The sequence below is a fragment of the Gymnogyps californianus genome, chromosome 17 (genome assembly GCF_018139145.2).
Source record: "Gymnogyps californianus isolate 813 chromosome 17, ASM1813914v2, whole genome shotgun sequence".
Lineage (NCBI taxonomy): Eukaryota > Metazoa > Chordata > Aves > Accipitriformes > Cathartidae > Gymnogyps > Gymnogyps californianus.
In genome coordinates, this window is record NC_059487.1 from 16,196,847 (window position 1) to 16,215,484 (window position 18,638).

General features: G+C 39.9%; 1 protein-coding gene across 1 annotated transcript in view; it reads right to left on the reverse strand.

The window, feature by feature from the left end:
* RTEL1 (regulator of telomere elongation helicase 1) overlaps positions 1 to 18,638 on the reverse strand; it is a 52,610-nt gene that overhangs the window by 14,601 nt on the left and 19,371 nt on the right. The window contains 13 exon segments of the mRNA XM_050907357.1: positions 906 to 931; positions 934 to 1,000; positions 3,912 to 4,066; positions 6,199 to 6,352; positions 7,526 to 7,649; positions 8,466 to 8,581; positions 9,406 to 9,549; positions 11,638 to 11,715; positions 12,460 to 12,537; positions 13,321 to 13,406; positions 14,493 to 14,533; positions 16,909 to 17,022; positions 17,182 to 17,314. Coding sequence (XP_050763314.1) covers positions 906 to 931; positions 934 to 1,000; positions 3,912 to 4,066; positions 6,199 to 6,352; positions 7,526 to 7,649; positions 8,466 to 8,581; positions 9,406 to 9,549; positions 11,638 to 11,715; positions 12,460 to 12,537; positions 13,321 to 13,406; positions 14,493 to 14,533; positions 16,909 to 17,022; positions 17,182 to 17,314 — 1,316 coding nt within the window.

Here is an 18,638-nt window from a genome sequence, read left to right on the forward strand (position 1 = left end):
TGCTGACAAAACTGCTTCAGAGGAATATTCCTCGAGAAGGCAGCCAAGTCTCATTGCACAATTCTATTCTTAGGAGAAGGCTTAATAAGAGAAGTGACATTTGCTCCAAACCTTGAGGGCTAGGCTGACTCATCATGACATCAGATAGCAACAAACTGCAAACACAACCTTCTGCAATGAACCTGCTCCCTTCCTCACACCTTGGATATTATCGGCTTCAGGATCTATGACTACTTTTATCAGTTTTGTTTACTAGGTGACTGGGAGTCCAACAGCCAGCCAGCACCCAGTTAACACAGTACCTTGGACAACTACTGGCACACACAATCACCCAGGGGCTTCTCATGAATTTATCGTGACTCTTAAGCAACTAGCTGCATAATGAGTTAACTGAGTTTGGAGAGAGGGCAAAACAATAACGCACAACAGCAAACATAACACACAACAATGACCTACCACAGGTCGGGTTATGATGCGATTGCTTACCCAACCAAAACTGGTCAGTTATACCATTTGAGGCTCTACCAGCAGCTGGAGGAGATGACCGTTGTAGGTCCCTTCCAACTGAACTATTCTATTCTATTCTAATGAAAAAGAACGAAACCACCCACCACACATGGTCAATGGAAGATGTTCACAAGGCAGACAACGTGAGAAAACGCCAGAAAACAATTCTTTTCACCTACTAGCCCTACCTGGACCTGTGCTTGATTGGGTCTGTGATGTCTAGATTTGAGAAAGACCATGACAGAAACAGACGTCAGCTGTGCATTGACGAATATTTACAATTTGGAGGAAAAACATAATTGTTCTGGCATTAGTCATCTGTCTGCCTGGAAATTTCCAATTCAAATTAAAGCAGTCTACAGATCACAGGGATAGCACAGACACATGAAGACACATACTGTATTGCTGACTAGCTTTATTTTCTCCTTCCTCCTTTCTGCTCATCTGCTAACCTCTTCTCATACTGAAGGGAAAGTGTTGACAGACGTTGTGCCTGTGAAGATTAAAAGACAAGAAGAAAGGTCTAAAAAAATGCTTTTCAAAGTTATTGTCCATTTAATTTAGCCATTTCCAGTAGTAAAGCTTGTTAACCCAGTTTGTGACACCATTCAAGAAAGTGAAACAAGTCAACCTAAATTATTGCAACAGAGCCTGGGACACATACGTGTTTCTAGAAGGTAATCACTGGACAATTGAGAAAGAGAGACCAAAACAGAAGAAATTAAAGACAAAGTTGTCTGAGGGTGCAGATTCCCGATTAAGCGAAGCTGGACTTACAGCTAACTGTTTCAGGGTAACCCTGGGAGTGTACACATACCTGTGTGTAATGATGCTTCACATGCCCCTTCACTTTCCTGCCTGGAAGTACTTCTCTTCTGAAGAAAAGCTGTATCAGGCTTTTCTTGGGGTACTGAGAAGGGAAGCCTAAGCAGTCTTGTAGAAAATATCAGGGCAGATAGGATGAGACAGTAGCAGAAACACTTGTGGCTTGACAAACTCTTTAGCATCTCCCATTCCCAGTAACAAAGAATTGGGCTTGTACTGCAGTGACTGGGAATATTGGTATATACAAAGCTCCAAAAGAGAAGTAAGCGGGCATAAGCAAGAGGAGTGGAATTGCTTAATAGCAGAGTCTCCAATATTAGATCAAGCCAGTATCAACCACATTGAAAACAATCACCTAAGTAGCAGAAGAAACTGCGGGATAGCCCCATATTGCCAGTTGGTTTCTACATACCTGTTGAGAAAGCAGGTATGTGAAGTGATGTCTTTGCTCTTGCCCAATAAAAGAATTTCATAGCAAGTATGTGACTATCAGTGCATTTACAGAATAGTGTTGTTCATTTGTGAGAGGAACCAGTGAAACATAACAGTACCCCTATATTCCACTGTGACTTCTAAATATGTCTATTGAGATCACAAAGCTTCAGAGTCAAATTAAACTAACTATAACTAAAACAACAACACTAAAAATAAACAAAACCCTAAGCCAATAACCTCAGATTTGCCAGTTTATAAAGTCAGTTGCTGATACTCAGAAATAGAATCTTCAGTGCACTCATAATACTGCAAGGATACTGAATTCCAGGCAAGCCTGACCATGATTTGAGTGCACATTTAAATATATTTTATTTAAGTATCATGTAACAGAACGAAGAACTGGAATACAAGCAGCAAGTCAAACATTTATGATACATGCAATAAGCCAGAAAAATCATCATCAAAACCATCTTTAATCCTGGACTATGTGAAGGCACCACCTTGAATAGCATGATCCAGAACAAATAAGGCTTCTGAAAGACAAGTTTCCATAAGGCATATCTCACAAGGAAAACTGATTAAGGGGAACTGTCAAATCATTCTTTAAATGGATTGAGAGACTATTTCTTGTATTTTGATTTTTTGAGATGACAAAGGCTTTTCTTCTTCTCTTTTTCACCCCAAGCAAATTGTTTCAGAATGACAGCAGCTAATTTTCCATTATTTAGGGAACAAGGGTGCAGTATAAGCTTGATAAAAGAAAAAATGGTAACACAGATACTATGATGGATGGTGAAGAAAGAGATGAAAGCACACCAACCCCATTATCAGTCCAAATCCAGTGCTTATTAAAATCAGCTCAATACTAGAGTTGGAGTGAAAGCTGGCTCCCTCAGAGGCACTGCATGTCTCAGGACTACACTCCCCAGATCTCTGGCACCAGAGGTCATCAATTTAGGTGCAGCACAGGCTGACCCCACAGTTTTCCGCAAGCCGCAGATGAGCAGTAATGCCAAATACAGAAAGCAGACACAAGCTGACTCACTGCCGAGCCAGCAGGACCATCAACTTATCTCACTTAAGGAAATGCTGAACTATGCCAAAAGCAGTGCAGCTGTGTTAACAAGATACCGTAGCTGTTACCAAGTCCCTGGAGATGTGCCAGGCTTTCCAAAGAATAAGTTCTGGTGTCTATGCCGTGGCGGCCCATGGGTGACGGAGCCAATTTCTCAATCAGCTGCACACAAGTTAAATATTCTCTGTCTTTGTTAGTTTCTCCAAATTTGTACGTTCCCTCTGTTTTGTACAGGTCTCCATCCATCTCCCTTAGGCGTCCTTAGATATTCCCCAGATACTCCTTACACCTCCACACTTTCCCTTAGGCATTATTCCCCTAAGCCAACTGCTTAGGTATGTTGCAATAGGCATTCCTGGAGTCCACACACTAGTCCTCAGCCAACTGAGGCTGCAAGCCAGCAGTTTAATATTCCTGCTGATGGTAGCCAGGTAAGGGAGCTACCCCACCAGCAGCTGCAAACAGGGATTTTGGGAAAGCAAGAAGAACACAGGCTAACAACTGATGTATTAAAAATAACAATCCAAAAGGAAAGAAAGTGAACTGCACAGAAGAAGCTTTGTTGATCTTCATGCAGTAGTGGATTTTTGATTCAGATAAAATATTCCGCAAGTCTGCAATATTCATTCTCTGAGGCAAATCAAAGATTTTCATCTGAAAGTGCAATTTCTAATTCATAAACCCTCCCCCCACCCTTTTTTAATTCAATATCTGATCACATACCAAGCGCTGACAGAGATTCCACCCAGGAGGAACTGTATATCTACCAACCTCGTCTTTGAGAGCTCTTTGCTCTCCAGAGAGCATGGTTAACTTCCAGGAATCTATGTGGTCAGCAGCTATGGAGCACAGTACAAGTATGTACCTGTTGGTCATCTAGTTGAATGTGGCAAGGAAACCCTTTGATTAAGCTTAATTATGAGAACGTGCAGTTACCAGTGTCAATTACAGTGAGTTTTTCTTGAAAGAGGGTTGAACTGGTACTCTTAAATCAATGCCAAACTCACTTTGCTTTAGAGCCTACAATTTTTACTCGTAAGCAAGTATTTTGCTACACCATTGCCGTTACCTTTTCCTCTCCCGACAAGTCACTTTCCTCCTCTGCATCTTCGCTGCTCTTGTCATTGCGCTCCAATGCATCCAAGAGCCCAATACATTGTCTTCTAGGTGAGACGAGCTCTTGTTCATATTCCACGCATAGGCTGGATGCTCCACCTCCATTTACTGGCATCACAGCATAATAAAGATGACAAATTAACATTCCACGTTCTCTCTTGCATTTTCTTTGACTTAGTAATACCTCAAAATCTTACGTAGCAATCCACAAAGATGCGTTGGCCTATTTAATCTTCCACATCTTGCAAAATTACATTATACGACTTAGTAAGAAGACTGCTTTGGTTCATCACTCCCAAAATTGCTCAAGCATTTGCTACCACAACCTGGTGGACTTCTCTCAAAACTTTTCCTTAAGTCACCATCATATTTAACCTCAAAATTACTTAGGATCAATGGAAAAAAAGGTCTTACTGCAACAGTTTTCTGCATTTAACTACTTTAGCTTTATGGATTTCCCAGAAACTGAGTTCCTGTTTTTAAGAGATTCTGGCATGAAATATGACTTACTATTTTTAAACAGAACAAGTGTTTTTTAAAGCCTACAATTCTCACAGTATCAATATCTATAAGACACAGTCACCCTCAGGTCCCAAGAATACATATTCTCACTAATCAGGATCCAGGTATATTTGGTTCTAAATTTAAGAATTTAGAGCTGTAGGTTGTCCTGGTTTCAGCTGGGATAGAGTTAATTTTCTTCTTAGTAGCTGGTACAGTGCTGTGTTTTGGATTTAGTGTGAGAATAATGTTGATAATGAAAAGGAATATAACAAAAAAAGGAAATAAAAAAAAAAGAAATAAAACTCAAGGGGCAAAAACCAGTGATGCCCAATGCAATTGCTCACCACCTGCTAACTGATACCCAAGCAGTGATCCACCCCTCCTGGCCAACACCCCCCAGTTTCTATACTGGGCATGACGTTCCATGGTATGGAATAGCCCTTTGGCTAGTTCAGGTCAGCTGCCCTGGCCGTGCTCCCTCCCAGCTTCTTGTGCAGCTCCTTGCTGGCAGAGCATGGGAAACTGAGAAGTCCTTAACTTAGGATAAGCACTACTGAGCAACAACTAGAACATCAGTGTGTTATCAACACTATTCTCACACTAAATCTGAAACACAGCACTGTACCAGCTACTAAGAAGAAAATTAACTCTATCCCAGCCAAAACCAGGACAATATAGTGTTAATTTAGTATCAGTTTGCTGCTTCTAAAAGGCATTCTCTTCAAAATATATTTCCACTATTCTGTGAAATTACTTCAACAGTCAGTTACTAAGAAAAGTCACTATTTTGAGAAGAAGGGAAGTATATTACGCTATAAATTCAAAAGTCAGTACAAGAAACTCTTTAGCCAAAACCATGATTACAGGTGCAGTTTGATGTTACAGCTAATGCAATGCAACTGAAAATCTGTATCAAAAGAGGCAATGCAGCTTCTTCCCTTTACCTCCAGTCATACCTTCCAGCCCATCCCTTGAGATGGAGCTACTAGTCACGTGGATGAAAGGTGAATTGGTTCAGCAAGCTCGTGTGCTTGCTCTGTAGTTGCACAATAGATGGATTCAAATCAAGGGAAGGAGCGTAAGTGCACGGTTGGACATTGAGGGAGAAAAGAAGTGGTGGCCAAAGTAATCCCTTCCAGCGACAACCTGCAGTCACACTGGCTTACATGTAATGTGAAGTCACCCTCACACTCAGTCATAACTGGTTTGGAACCACAGTTTTAAATGCAGTTTCATTGTTCTGTTCCAAAACAGCAAGCAATCTAGAGTGGAACATTCTGAAAGAATATCTGATGTGAGAAATACTTTAGTCTTTAGCATTAGCTAACCACAACTTTTAAAATACTGTTTTGTTCCAAGGTCAACACTGTCTTTCTGCTTTCTTAGTCAGGTTACTGTGTAAGAGTCATTTATACAACAGGATGGAAGAAGGACATACGAAAGTCAGTGCTAGTCAGAAACAGACTTCCAGTTCTTATTTTTTAAACTATCTATGATATTCCACCAAACTCTTCCCGTTCTGCAGGACACTTTCAGGCCCCATCTGCCTCTCTGCTCTGTAGTTGCAACTGGTTCCCCTATTTTCTAATGCCAAGCTATGTCCCTTCTGATCAGACTTTTACATCGGTCTTTGAACTCTCCTTGCTTTCTCTCCCATTCCAGTTTCTAGGCTCTTGCTCCTCCTTTTTTGGTTCAGCTTAAACCAAAAAAGGATATCTGTGAGGACCCAAACTTACCTTTTCTTTTCCTCTTCAAACTGGGAACATGGTCGTCCAAGTTTTTGGCTTTTTTCAGGGAGAGGATCTGCTCAGATGAAGTAGATGGTGCCGTATCGCTTTCACTTAGGGAACCAGCAGAGCCAGAAGGGCATTGTGGCAGGGGTGGGGGCATCTGCAAGCAGTTTACAAAATGTTACAGTAGGAGAAAGCTACTCTTCCGCTCCACTTCCTTTGCAACCAAAAATCTCAGCAACAACCCAAAGACATCTCCTTTTTCCCAAATAACCTTTGACAGCAAGATTGTTAGGCATTCTGGGTTTATGTGCTCTTAAAAAAAGGATCAAATAACTAGGAAGTGACACAGACAGATGAAGTGTAGTAAGCAGGCTTATCACTAAGTGATACGCCTAAGTATCACTAACAGAAAACTTTAACAGTTATCACTTTAACAGAAAAAGGGTCATGACCCTGCTAAAGAACAATTGTTTCCTAACACTGTCCCCACAACATAGCTCCTTCTGGCAAAGCACGTTGGGTTGTGGTTCTGATTTAGCATGAAACTCTCATTTATGATCAGAAAAGATCATCGAGTCACCCAGTATCATCCATCTGTAACTTATTATTTTGAACAACTTGTATTTGGCTAAAGCATCTTCCAGGAAGTCAGCCGAGTCTATATGTGAAGTTGTAAGTGTTTATTTTAATTTTAATCTCTATTTTGGGGACAAACATTCCTCATTCTGGCTTCCAGCCCATTTCTTGCTATGACTTTCTCCAGTCAATTAGAAAGTCTTTTTACAATATTACTTTTTAAATCAAGGAACTATTACTGAGAAAAAGTGCTTCTTCATGCTAAGAGAGAAGTCATATTAGTACAGATGACTCAGTGATGAACTGTAATAATAAATGATGGGTTTGTCTCTCTACACCAGTCAGCTTCGATTTAAATTTAAGGATTTGACTGATTCTTCCACACATATACCCTCCCCCTGAGGGTGAGGTAGAAAGGTTTTTGATGCTAACATCAGTTCCAGTATTTGCATACCATCCAATGAGAGCTGTGTTTACTTAGGAGGAACTGGAAAAGGAAGTTATTTTTGTGATCTAACCTAATGAGTTACCCAGCATGACAACACATCCTGTCCCAGCTCACTCTTAGAGAAAGATGAGGCATATCTCTCCTTTCCCGTAAAGCTTCCAATGCTTAGAAGTGACAAGTGACTCCATCACATCTCTCACCTGGCTTAGCATTCTTAGTTTCCAACACTATCAAGAAAATTTGTTGCGGGTTTTTGGTGGTTTTTTTTTGGTTTTTTTTTTTTTTTTTTTTTTTAAAGGCACTTACAATTTCTTGAGCAACACGGAAGAAAAGGGAGACACTTCTGACTGCATGCCCAAAGTTGTCATAAACATTCACATACGGGCGGACCCACGAAGGCAGCTTGCCTCTCACATCACCAGTTGTGAACCTGTATGGGATTGGAAAAGGAGAGGGTTATTTGCCAGGCTGGCCTAAATGAATGAAACAAACGCTAGATCAGGGTCCAAAAAGACAAGGGAAGAGCAGCAAGACAACAAAAGATTGAAACAGTGCAGTAAATATAATGGGGTGATGTCTTCACTCAGGAGAAAAGGGCTTTGTTGATAACATGTACCATGTGATCAGCCAATTCTTATCTTTCATCCATAAAGACTTTAACTGTGCAACAGTAACAGTAGTATTGAACTGTGATACACTCACTGTCCCCAGTCGAGCCTCAGCATTGAACGCTATCAGTTAAACTCTTGTTGCCTTTTATATCCATATTAATTAATATTATATTAATGGCTATTAATGTAATATAATAGCAATACGTTATATTAATATAGATTATATTGTTTCAGCAATATAATCTTTCCTCATTTTCGTCCTCCTCTCCAAAAACTGCAGTGCTGGTGACTGCCTTCTCAAGTGAGAGATGGAGAAAATGCAAATGTTATTAGCACATAATTTCCAGTAGCATTACAAACATGAATTCAACAAGTTGGCTTATTTTGCATTAATACCATTAATCTCTTCCTGCAGCTCCAAGACAGTATATTTTGGGAGCAGAAGATAACAATCTAGTTACTTTCTTAAAGTAGTGCAATATTTATATAACCTGTTATATAAAATAATTTAATTACTTATGAACTGTAGCCTTCTCCAAACACTAACATCAGCACATTTATATACAAAATACCAATACCCATGTTGGGATATAAAGATGTGGATGTATGTTTATGTTCTAGAGCCGAGGTTTCACCTGTGGTCACATAGGAAGATCGCACCATAGTCTTGGCGATGTCTGATGACCCTGCCGATAGCCTGATTAACAGCCCGGGAAGCTTGCTGACTGTACCACTCACGCCCAGATAAGTACTGCAATAGGTGGGAGGAAGAATTAACATTATTTACCAGGTAAATTGTATCCTCCGTGCTGTACAGTCACTATTTCTTTCTAAAGAAATTAAAAAAAAAAGGGGGGGGGGGGGGGGGGAATGTATCCAACAAGATCTACTGACAAATCTCTAAAAGCCTAGGAAAACCAAATACAGGTTGACTCGAACATCACACCTGACTTATGGTGCACAGAAAACTCAAGTAGTAATTCCAGCTTGAGGGGCTATTTAGTATATGATGCACTGACAGCTTTGGTAGTACAATAGACTTACCATATTATTTAAGACCTAACAGCTATCCTCCAGAACAATAAACTAAAGTTATAATGCCATTCATTCTCATGCCTGAAGCAATAGAAAAAACCCAACCCAAACACAAAGCAAAACAAAACACAAAAAACCCAAACCCAAACAACTCCCACCCCCCAAATCACCAAAACAAAAATCCCCAAACCAGCCAGCACAGGCAATTCTTCCTGCCCACCCTCTCTCTGGATGAAATAATTCCCTCAGAAAGATAGAGAGATAACATGCATACAAAGATTTTGACTGAAACTTGAATTATACCATTTTTGAGCCTATATTTGATCGAGACCATGTCACTGGAGACAGAATTTGGAACCCTTAACATTATTAAAACAAAAAGGTGACTGTATTTGTGAAAAACTCCCAAGGTTGTGACTTTTTGATATTCATGGTCCCATGAGGCTGGGAGGATAACAAAAGCCCAAATCCACAGAGATGAGGGAGAAACAACGACACGAACCTGCAAACAGCCAACAGTGAAAAGCTGCCCAGCATTACCTGTGCACCCGCACCACTTCTTCTCATTTCATCCAGGAACTGCATCTTTAAAACGACTCTGGGCTCCATACGGGGAGGAAACGGAAGCCCAGTAATGATGACTCCTCGTCCATTTATGTCTGCAAAGTCCAAGCCTTCACTGGCCTAAAGAGATAGTGTTTTCCATTATCAACAGGATTTGAAGTGACATTTCAGAGCAATTCAGCAGTCATTGGCCTTTTTTCTCCCCAGTAAATTAAATCTCTAGCCAAGTGTACTTTATGAATACATTATGAATAGTTTCAACTAGATTTTTTGCTTTTGTTACTGGACTTTAAAACTTAGCTTTTTTATTTAATTTAGTTATTTATTAATTATGTTTTCAACTAGATTTTTTGCTTTTGTTACTGGGACTTTAAAACTTAGCTTTTTCCTCTAGGAGGCCCTGACAAAGCATACCTCAGCCAACACCATTAATGCATGTGTTTTATTCCTGGATAAGCAGAACAGCCGTATTCAGAAGACGTCTTAAATGTCAGTCAATACCTCTGTTTAAACCTTCCATACCCTGAATTGTTAACAAGACGTGATAAGAACACAGCAAACCTTCTCTGACATTAAAAATGAACAGAATCATTTCAAAGCAATAACAGAAAGCTACCAGAAATCTGCTCAGAATCAGTGTGTCGTATTCACCCGCTGTGCTGCTTACATCCACTCAAGCATTTGTCACTCATGCCCCCTGTACATGCTCACATCCCATGCTGTGCTGGCAAATCACTTTGTGAAATGAACTAAATCAGAGTGTTGAACAGACTGAAAAAAATCATTTTTTTGGGGGGGGGGGGAAGTTGGTTTGTTTTTTGGCTGAATCAATTCTCCAATCTCATTTACCATACTGCACAAGCAGCTGTGATGGAATATAACATCAGGGATGGATGGGTGGGTGGAACGATCAACTCTACTCAGCTGAAGCCAGCACTGCCACTAAGAAGAGCAATCACAGCATGCACTATAATCCATCTGGAGCTAGCGATTGTATAGTTGTATTTATGGACATTTTATCTTGGGCACAAAGGAAGTCCCTCAGGCTAATAACAGCCTGAGAAGACCAACCTTAGACAAAAAGAAAAAAACTCTAATTAAAAAAAAAAAACCAACAACAAAACCCCGCCCTTTCACCCACCCAAAACAGGAAAGAAAATTCCTGTGAACTTTTAAAGACACCCAAGGCCTAGATACAGCTAGCAAAAGAAGTAGAGCAACTGGGACAGAATCTCCTCTTCATAAAAAGGACTGGGTTTTTCAGTTTCTTTCAGGGAACAGAGAACCCAAAAAGCTTGCTAGAACCTACTGCCAATGTAAAAGCTGAGCAACAGCCTGGGAGGGAATCTTGAAGTGATGGCTGAGAAGGGAGCTAGTTTTAGAGCTTTTGACAACATGCCTCCTTTGGTTTATCTTCTCAAATATTTCCAATTTTGCAGTCACGCTATTAACCCTGTGACAACAACAAACTAAAGAGTCTATCCTTCAACTGCATGTTACTGCAAAGCATGATCTCGCCACAGACTCTATTCCTCTCCCGGTAACACGCTGTTGTTGGAAGGACAGGCATATTCAGCTGAGAGTCTCACCCAAAGAGAGCTACGTCTTTTCTTCACTGATCAAACAGCAGCTTTAGAGACTGCGACCGAAGGTTCAAAGTAAGTTGAATCTTGTTTTGGTACACAGTAAGCAGCAGCAAAAAGGCTCTAAGAGTAATTTACAATTTTGCAAATATTTCCACTGGTAATCATAAATCAATTTATCAACACTGGAAAATGTAAATGAAAGGCCATCAAATGTGTCCAGGGGACCTGAAGTTAATGTAAATTTTTTAAAGCTAAACAATATTTTTGGTTTTCAGCAGTGTGGTTCTAACATGTTTGATTACAAATGTTTCTTTTAGTTCTCCTCCAAAACAGTTGTTCTCATCTAACGGGTTGAGTTTTCAGTGAGCAGCCAACAGGAAATAAGTATGATGCTCATACCCTTTAAAGAACTCAAAGATGTATCCCTTTAATAAAAACAGGAATGAGACATATGTAAACTTGACAAAACTTTGAAAAGGCTTCAGGGCATCCTACTTCTCTTGTTTTTTTCCCCACATATAAATACAGTCAGATAACAGAAATGTACTGAAACCCAGAATGATGTTTTTTCCATCAACTATATAATCTGATCTCAGAAGAAACAAATTCTCAGTTACATTACCTTCCCCCGACATACTGCCAAAAAAGCAGCTCCGTTGGACTTTGGACAGACAACTTTATCATAGTAGGCATCCATTACCTAAAAGATAAACTAGTTTAAGCAAGAGCAGGAATGGTATTACCCTTTGCACATGCATAAGTAGAAAGCTGTACTCGCTAAGTTTGACTTGTACACTAAGATCTAAAATGTGATTAATTTGGCTTAGTATAATTTTCTTTACTTTTACTAATTGCAAATGTGAGAAGCCATTCACTTAGCAAAATCCTTACATTACTGTGAAATCTAGAATACATCTGGGTAAGCATAAAAGATTAATGTCAGATACTTCTGATGAGAAGGTAAAAATATGGACTGTCCTGTGTTTCTGCAGATCCTTGAGTAAAATAGGCAAACCAGGAAAGAAAGTCAAGGATATTATTTACTCTAAGAAGCAAACAGAGTGGCTATAAATAAACAAGACTACACTGCACAATTCCTTAACACCCAAAGCATGACAAGCTGGGAGGAAATGTCCTGCAGAACATTACAAGATGCTGACTACTGAAGTGACAGCTTTCTACCACCTCGATTACTCAGTACATACGTATGTTAGCCACTGTTACATCACTGGATTTCAAATGAAGACTGGACCCTGCACAACCAGCCAAGAGAGTAAAGGAAGGATGCACAGAAGAACTACGCTTCAAAGAAGCGCTCAGAGACTTTTAATTTTATCCTAGGACAAAATTTGGGTGTTTCGTACCCAAACACATCTTAGAGAAGGTATTTAAACATAAATACAGTTTCTGAAAATGTTACAGGTATGGAATGCAAATAATCAACCTCTGCAAAGCTTCCTTTGTTCCTGGGTTCCACAAACATTGGCTTCACTTCTTCTATTCTTTTAGCAAAATCATGCTCCTGTTAAACAGATAAAGAACATATCAGAAACGGACATGTGAAAGTAAGCACATATCAGAAGTGCCCACAAGAAAGGAAATGCTCAGGAGTGGTCACCACAGACTTCCCCAACACAGTTTGTTCCTCTCTTGCCAAACAGAGGAAGAGATGGAAGCAGAAACATGCAATCCTACACTGACAGTGATTCCTTGCAGTTGGTGCAACTCAGACATTATGCAAACGAGAGATCCATTTCTTTTCTTTCCAACCTGCAAGTTCCCAACGTCCACCTCCCAGAGACCCACTCTGCAGCATGACACCTCTGTCCCAGCATTCACTTTTGAGGAGGAGGAACATTTAAACCAGAACTGTTCTACCAAGTCCCACCAGGGACACTCAAGTCATGAGCACAGCAGTTACAAAAGTTACAGCTGCGACAGTTACAAATTAAAAATAAAGAGAAATGCTCATATTGGGATTTTTTTCCCCAAGAGTTGAAACACCTAGACCAACTAGAATTTGGAGGTTTAATGAAGAGAAGTCTGGTGAAATTAAATGAACTCTGAGATCAGATCAGAGGAGAATTATAATGTATTAAGATTCTTTTGGGTTTGGTTTCTACAACACTGCGTTTCAGTGTATTGTGATCAAAATAAAAGAAGCCTGACCTGGGTTTTTACTTTCCAGATTTCATCATTTACTTATTAACAAAGAATTTTTAATGCACATGATTAGACAGCATAACTACAAACTGTCTGATGTGTGTAACCAAGCGACCTAATAAAGGCAGAGCAATTAACATACTCTCCAATATTCCAGGCTCTTATCCATGACAGGATACGATGGGAAGAACACCAACAGTCCATGTGGTACAACTCGCACAAGGTTACCTGCAACGGGACAGGCAAGTGTATAGCTGAGGGCATTTTCATCCTGCGATGGAGTACGCAGACTGCAGAGGAAAAATAACAGCACGGGTTCCTTCCAAAATCTCTTCTACTTTCTTGACATGAATGTTTGTGTATTAGAAGTTGTTTCATTTTTAAAAATCATTTCAATAATCTTGTCATCAAGGTATAAACTTTAATACAGATGCCTAACTAGCTTTCTAAAGTGTAGTGTTAACAGGATAAAAGATATTATGAGCTACACCAAACACTATAGACAAAAGAGATACAACACCATTGTGACAGTAGGATCTATTTTTTGATCATTTTCTCTACTCTTTGTCCACTGCAGTCTAAACATTCAAAGCAATGGATGAGGTACCACAAGATTGCTTTTGAGAGTTTTCTAGTCAAATAGTATACACTTCACTGAAAAAACATTAATCTGGTATTTTGTGAAAGCATTTTCTTAATTTTACCTTTTAGGCCAAGCTGAACACCTCAGAGCACTCTCCTCCATTTCCTTCAGACATTTCTAGATGTAACAGATTCCTTTCAATCATATCTCAGTCAAGCTACACAAATGCTTGTCTTTTATTCTGTCCTCATGTGTTAAAATTTTGTAGTTCTATTTGTAAAACATTATCAAAACAATAAATGCTGACTTAAGGCGGGCTTGACACAGTGCCTTTAAAAATATCACAAGAAATTGCATTGCCTTCTTGTTATCCTTAATTACTCTGCAAATGATGCTTGGCTGCATCACCTCTGTGCACTGATTTTCTAGTTTGCGCCACTTTCTGACCATGTTTAGGAACCACATTTTTTACCCAAACGCAAGCACCTGACAATAAAAATGAACTCCTAACTTGGAAATATTAAACCAAGGACTCAAACTCATTTTTGTATGCAATTACAGTAGCCAGCTGCCTGAGCAAACAGAAGCATACAAAACCAGACAGCATTTAGATATGCAATGCAATCCTTTACCTTTCTCTGTCTTCTTATGTCTTCTTTACTATTTCTCCTAGGAGATTTATAAAAATCCTGTGCAACAACCCATTTCTGAAATCCGCACGCTTCACTTACCAATTGTTTTCCCCAGAGAAGATAAATAGTCCTCTGAAAACCTACAAAGAAGAAAATCAAGTAACATCATTGTACTTCCTTTTCTATGTTTTTCACACATATTGACTTCCTCTGACATTCACCTAAAATAGCATATCCATACTCCCAACTGCTCTCCTTCCTGCAGCAAGCACCCATACTAAGGACACAAAATGAGTAATACCTTGACTACACATTACTATTAAATATTCTTATTATTAGCACTGAAGATGATCTCAGCTTCAATATTACCAAAAGGTAACAAGCGGAAATGGGCAGCCATATGAGTTTTATGATTAATACTAACAACTTAATGGTGAAAGTTCTGCCAGAAAAGTCTGCAGATGCTGTCAAGCCTGACTAACGTTACAACTATTTAAAATAATTATTGATGAATTAGGTGTGATGAGGTGCTGCAGGGGCAAAAAGGGTGAATTTGGTTACTATGGTTATTATTTACTCGTGGCATAAGCCAAGTAAATCACTTTTGCTTTGACTGAAAAAGTACTGCTCTACAGTGAGCAGTATTTATGTTTCTTCCAGCCCTGACTGAAAAGTCACCTCTTCTCTCATGCCTTTAGGTTTCTTTCTTTTTAGTGCCCTGTAGTTTTGCGTACGGTTTTCCCAGGAAACTTACATATGCAGGGAAAAAAAACCCAAAATACTTATTTTTGTAAGACCTACAAATACCGGTATCACCACACAGACATTGTCAAAACACAGCAAACACTGAATTCCCTTCCTTCAAAAAAAAGGTGTTCTAGGCCTTAGGGGGCAGATCCCCAACCTTCCCCCCTTTGAAAGACAGTATCTTCAACAAAATACTAAGCTTTTAAAAATGAAAAATACAGTCTGAGGGTTTTCCAGACTTCTTCTCTGTAAAAATCAATTACAATTGCTGAGTCCCCTTCTAGTTCTGTGGAACATCTGGCATTTTCCCCTTTTTTTTTTTCCAGTAAAAGCTCTTTAAGATCTATTTTTTTATTTTTCTGTATTGCTGAAAAAGAGTTAAGTCAGGCCTGCAGTAGGCTAATTACAGAATTCTCTGTCAGAGGTTTGTCTATAATGTTGAAATTGAAACAGATTTAAGAATGTGCCAACACATAAAAATGCATGTACTACAGGAAGAAAGTTAAATGGAAGACCACGTGTATCATATAGAAGGAACTGATCCTCATTTCAACATAGTACAGAAGGATTACATCCCTAAACACAGTACTAGCACCAATGTGATGCCACTCTAGGAACTTCAGAGAACTGGCAAGCACAGAACCTTCTGCCACGTGCCCCAAGCATGAAACTGCCTTTTAAAATTATACGCAGAGATGCCAATGAGACTATCATATCGCACAACGGAAGTCAATATACAGTGAAATCAAGTTTTGGCCTTCCATGCTGGCAGTATATTCTGCTGGCAGCAGAAGCTGCAGTAGAAGCACTGTCTACTCTGAAGAACAGAAAGACACAGGCAAAATGATGAAAGACCAGAGAAAAGCAAGAAAAATGATGATGAAAAGCTTGACAAATATTTGGATATATTTTCCTTAAGAAGGCAATGCAGAGGTAAAAGAGAGGCTGGTCACGGTGACAAGCTTTACATATAAAAATAGTTGTTGCAAAGGCCAGTCATGTTTCAAATCAATTAAGCCTTCAGCAAAGAAATTTAGGATGGGGCTCCACGTCAGCAAGGGTGGACTGCTCTGTAAGGGACAGGGAGGTGGTACCTGAGCATGATGTGAAGGCATGCAGGGCAGGGGTCTTGCCAGCCAGGGCCCAGACCCACACTAACAGAGCAAGGCAAGCAGGAAAGACTTGGATGCAGTAGCCAGGCTCAATCACAAGTCCGGATCATCAGGCAAAGTCATGGTGATGGGGAAAGTCCAAGGTCAAGCCAGGAATGCAAGTCAGTAAACCAGGAGCAGGTCCAGTGACAGTAAGGAGTGTCACAGTCCAGGGACGACGAGGCAGGTCCACAGTGACAGGCAGGTCCAAGGTCAAACCGGGAAGTCAATCAGTAGGTCAGGGTCAGATCAACAGGGTCCACGGCCAGGTGTGGTTATGACGGAGCTGCAGACAGATAGTCCTACGGCTTGGGCAGTGACTGAAGGCCTATGCCAGACTTTTGAGAGGAGCTCCTGGGTGATGGTTGTGGGTGGAGGTCCCAGCGAGGCTGGTCAGGGCCATTAAGGACTATTAGTGCCCTGACATTTGATCCCTTCCAGCCCTCCAGTTCTATATTTTCAACAGTAGTGGTTAAAGGCTGTTGTCATTCAGTACAGTGTTCATCCAAGAAAAGAACTACAGACACCACTTATTTCACCAGCACCCTCCTGTAAGCGGAACCCAAAATGTCGGAACCCAAGACTTCAAAGCAGAATTCCACACGGAAGTTCATTACCGTCTTTCATAGGTAGAAGTAAGCACAGCTCCATCAGGTCCCTTAGGAATGATCCCAACCCACAGCTGGTGTTTATCGATAACATGAGGATTCTCCAAGCAAACAGGAAAAGGGCTAAAGAAACACAAAAGTAAGATCCCAGTCATACTCATTACATCATTCCCTACCGGCTACCAGCCCTGAACACTCAAAAATCCTGAGATAAAACCTAAAATCACAAGAGCAGATTGTGCATTTTCAGTAATGGTACTGTTCGCACATCTAGGTACTTACATCTGCATTTCCATTGTAAATGATGAGAGCGGGGAGAGAGTCCCACTAGTAAGGATAATTGTCCTGACTCCTTGTCGAACAAGCTCATGCATGCTGTATCCAGGGCTGAAACACCAATAGCTTAAGGTCTTCCCTGTGTCAAATAAAGAGAAAACACTAAGAAGCAAGTCTCTAAGTGGAAAAATTAGAATATGACTAGCATATGCACATTACATCTGAACTTCTGGAAGTAAAATGGCCAGCATCTGAAGCTGAAATTCCAGATGTATGGTATGTTCTGCTTTGGTCCTTCCCAGATTTAATTACTACGCCCATTCAAAATATAGTTTAAAAGGTCATTGCTCCCTCACACCTTAAGTAGATTATACTTTTAATCAAAAGATGGTTATAGAAAAGAGAGAGCATCAGATCTTTTTGTTGGCAAGTAACAGGCAGATTGAGCAGATAAAACTACTCAGTCTTCAGTCCACCGATTCACTTCCTGCTCTCAAGGACAACTAGAAGGGGAAGCATCATAGAAGAACTGCAGAATACTGGGATGAAGGACAAATGACTGAAGTTACAAAAAAAAAAACAAACAAAAAACCAAAAAAAAAAAAAAAAAAAAAAAACTCTCCACCCCTGCTTTTGCTTGAAAAGAGAAGAACCCCTTCTCCATCAGGAATTTCCAATGGCTATAAACCTTTCACCTAAACTTTCCATTTTCCCCACAGTCAACTGCCAAACCTTTCAACTTCTGCTCAAACCTTTTCTGGGATGTGGGTATACAATGTGCGTGACGCTGAAAATCTGGCACACTATAAATGATCAACAGAAAGGTTATAAAGAAAAATGGATAAATCACACTAGTCATTTCTTTCATTGCTCAGCTTATAGCTGTACCATTGTTGGTCTTGCTGAAAACTTGGCATCAGCTTTTCAGAGACAGTCAAAGGAAAGAGGGAATGAAACAATCACCTACATCAAGAACAAGACCAGCCTTATAAAACATTAGCTTTTGTTACCCTTTCTGATTCTGTTTTGCAAGGTTAGTTTCAATTAAAAAAAAAAAAATCTAGCATCCATATATCATGTGCCTGTCTTTCAAATGTACACCCTTCATTCAAAGACTTTATTTCCAAAACAGAGCTGACAGTTTCAGGAAATCCCCAGTAACACTTGCCCAGTGAGTCACTTACTGCTTAGAATTACAAGAGAACATTTATTTTAAGCTAAAGTTTTATCCTTCCATCTCATTTGGGCAAATCCATCCAGATGATGTCCAGATTCTAGAAGAATCACATTCCAAAATTTAGCAAATTCTGTATCTCTTTAATTCACACTAAGAATTGGTGCAAATTACAGTTCAGATCTGTGTATGGACAGGCCAGTAAGTATCTACAGACAAGAGCAAAGTCACTTATGTCAGGAGCCTAAGAAATTCCAGCATAAAAGCAAACTGTGCTGATACGGGATGG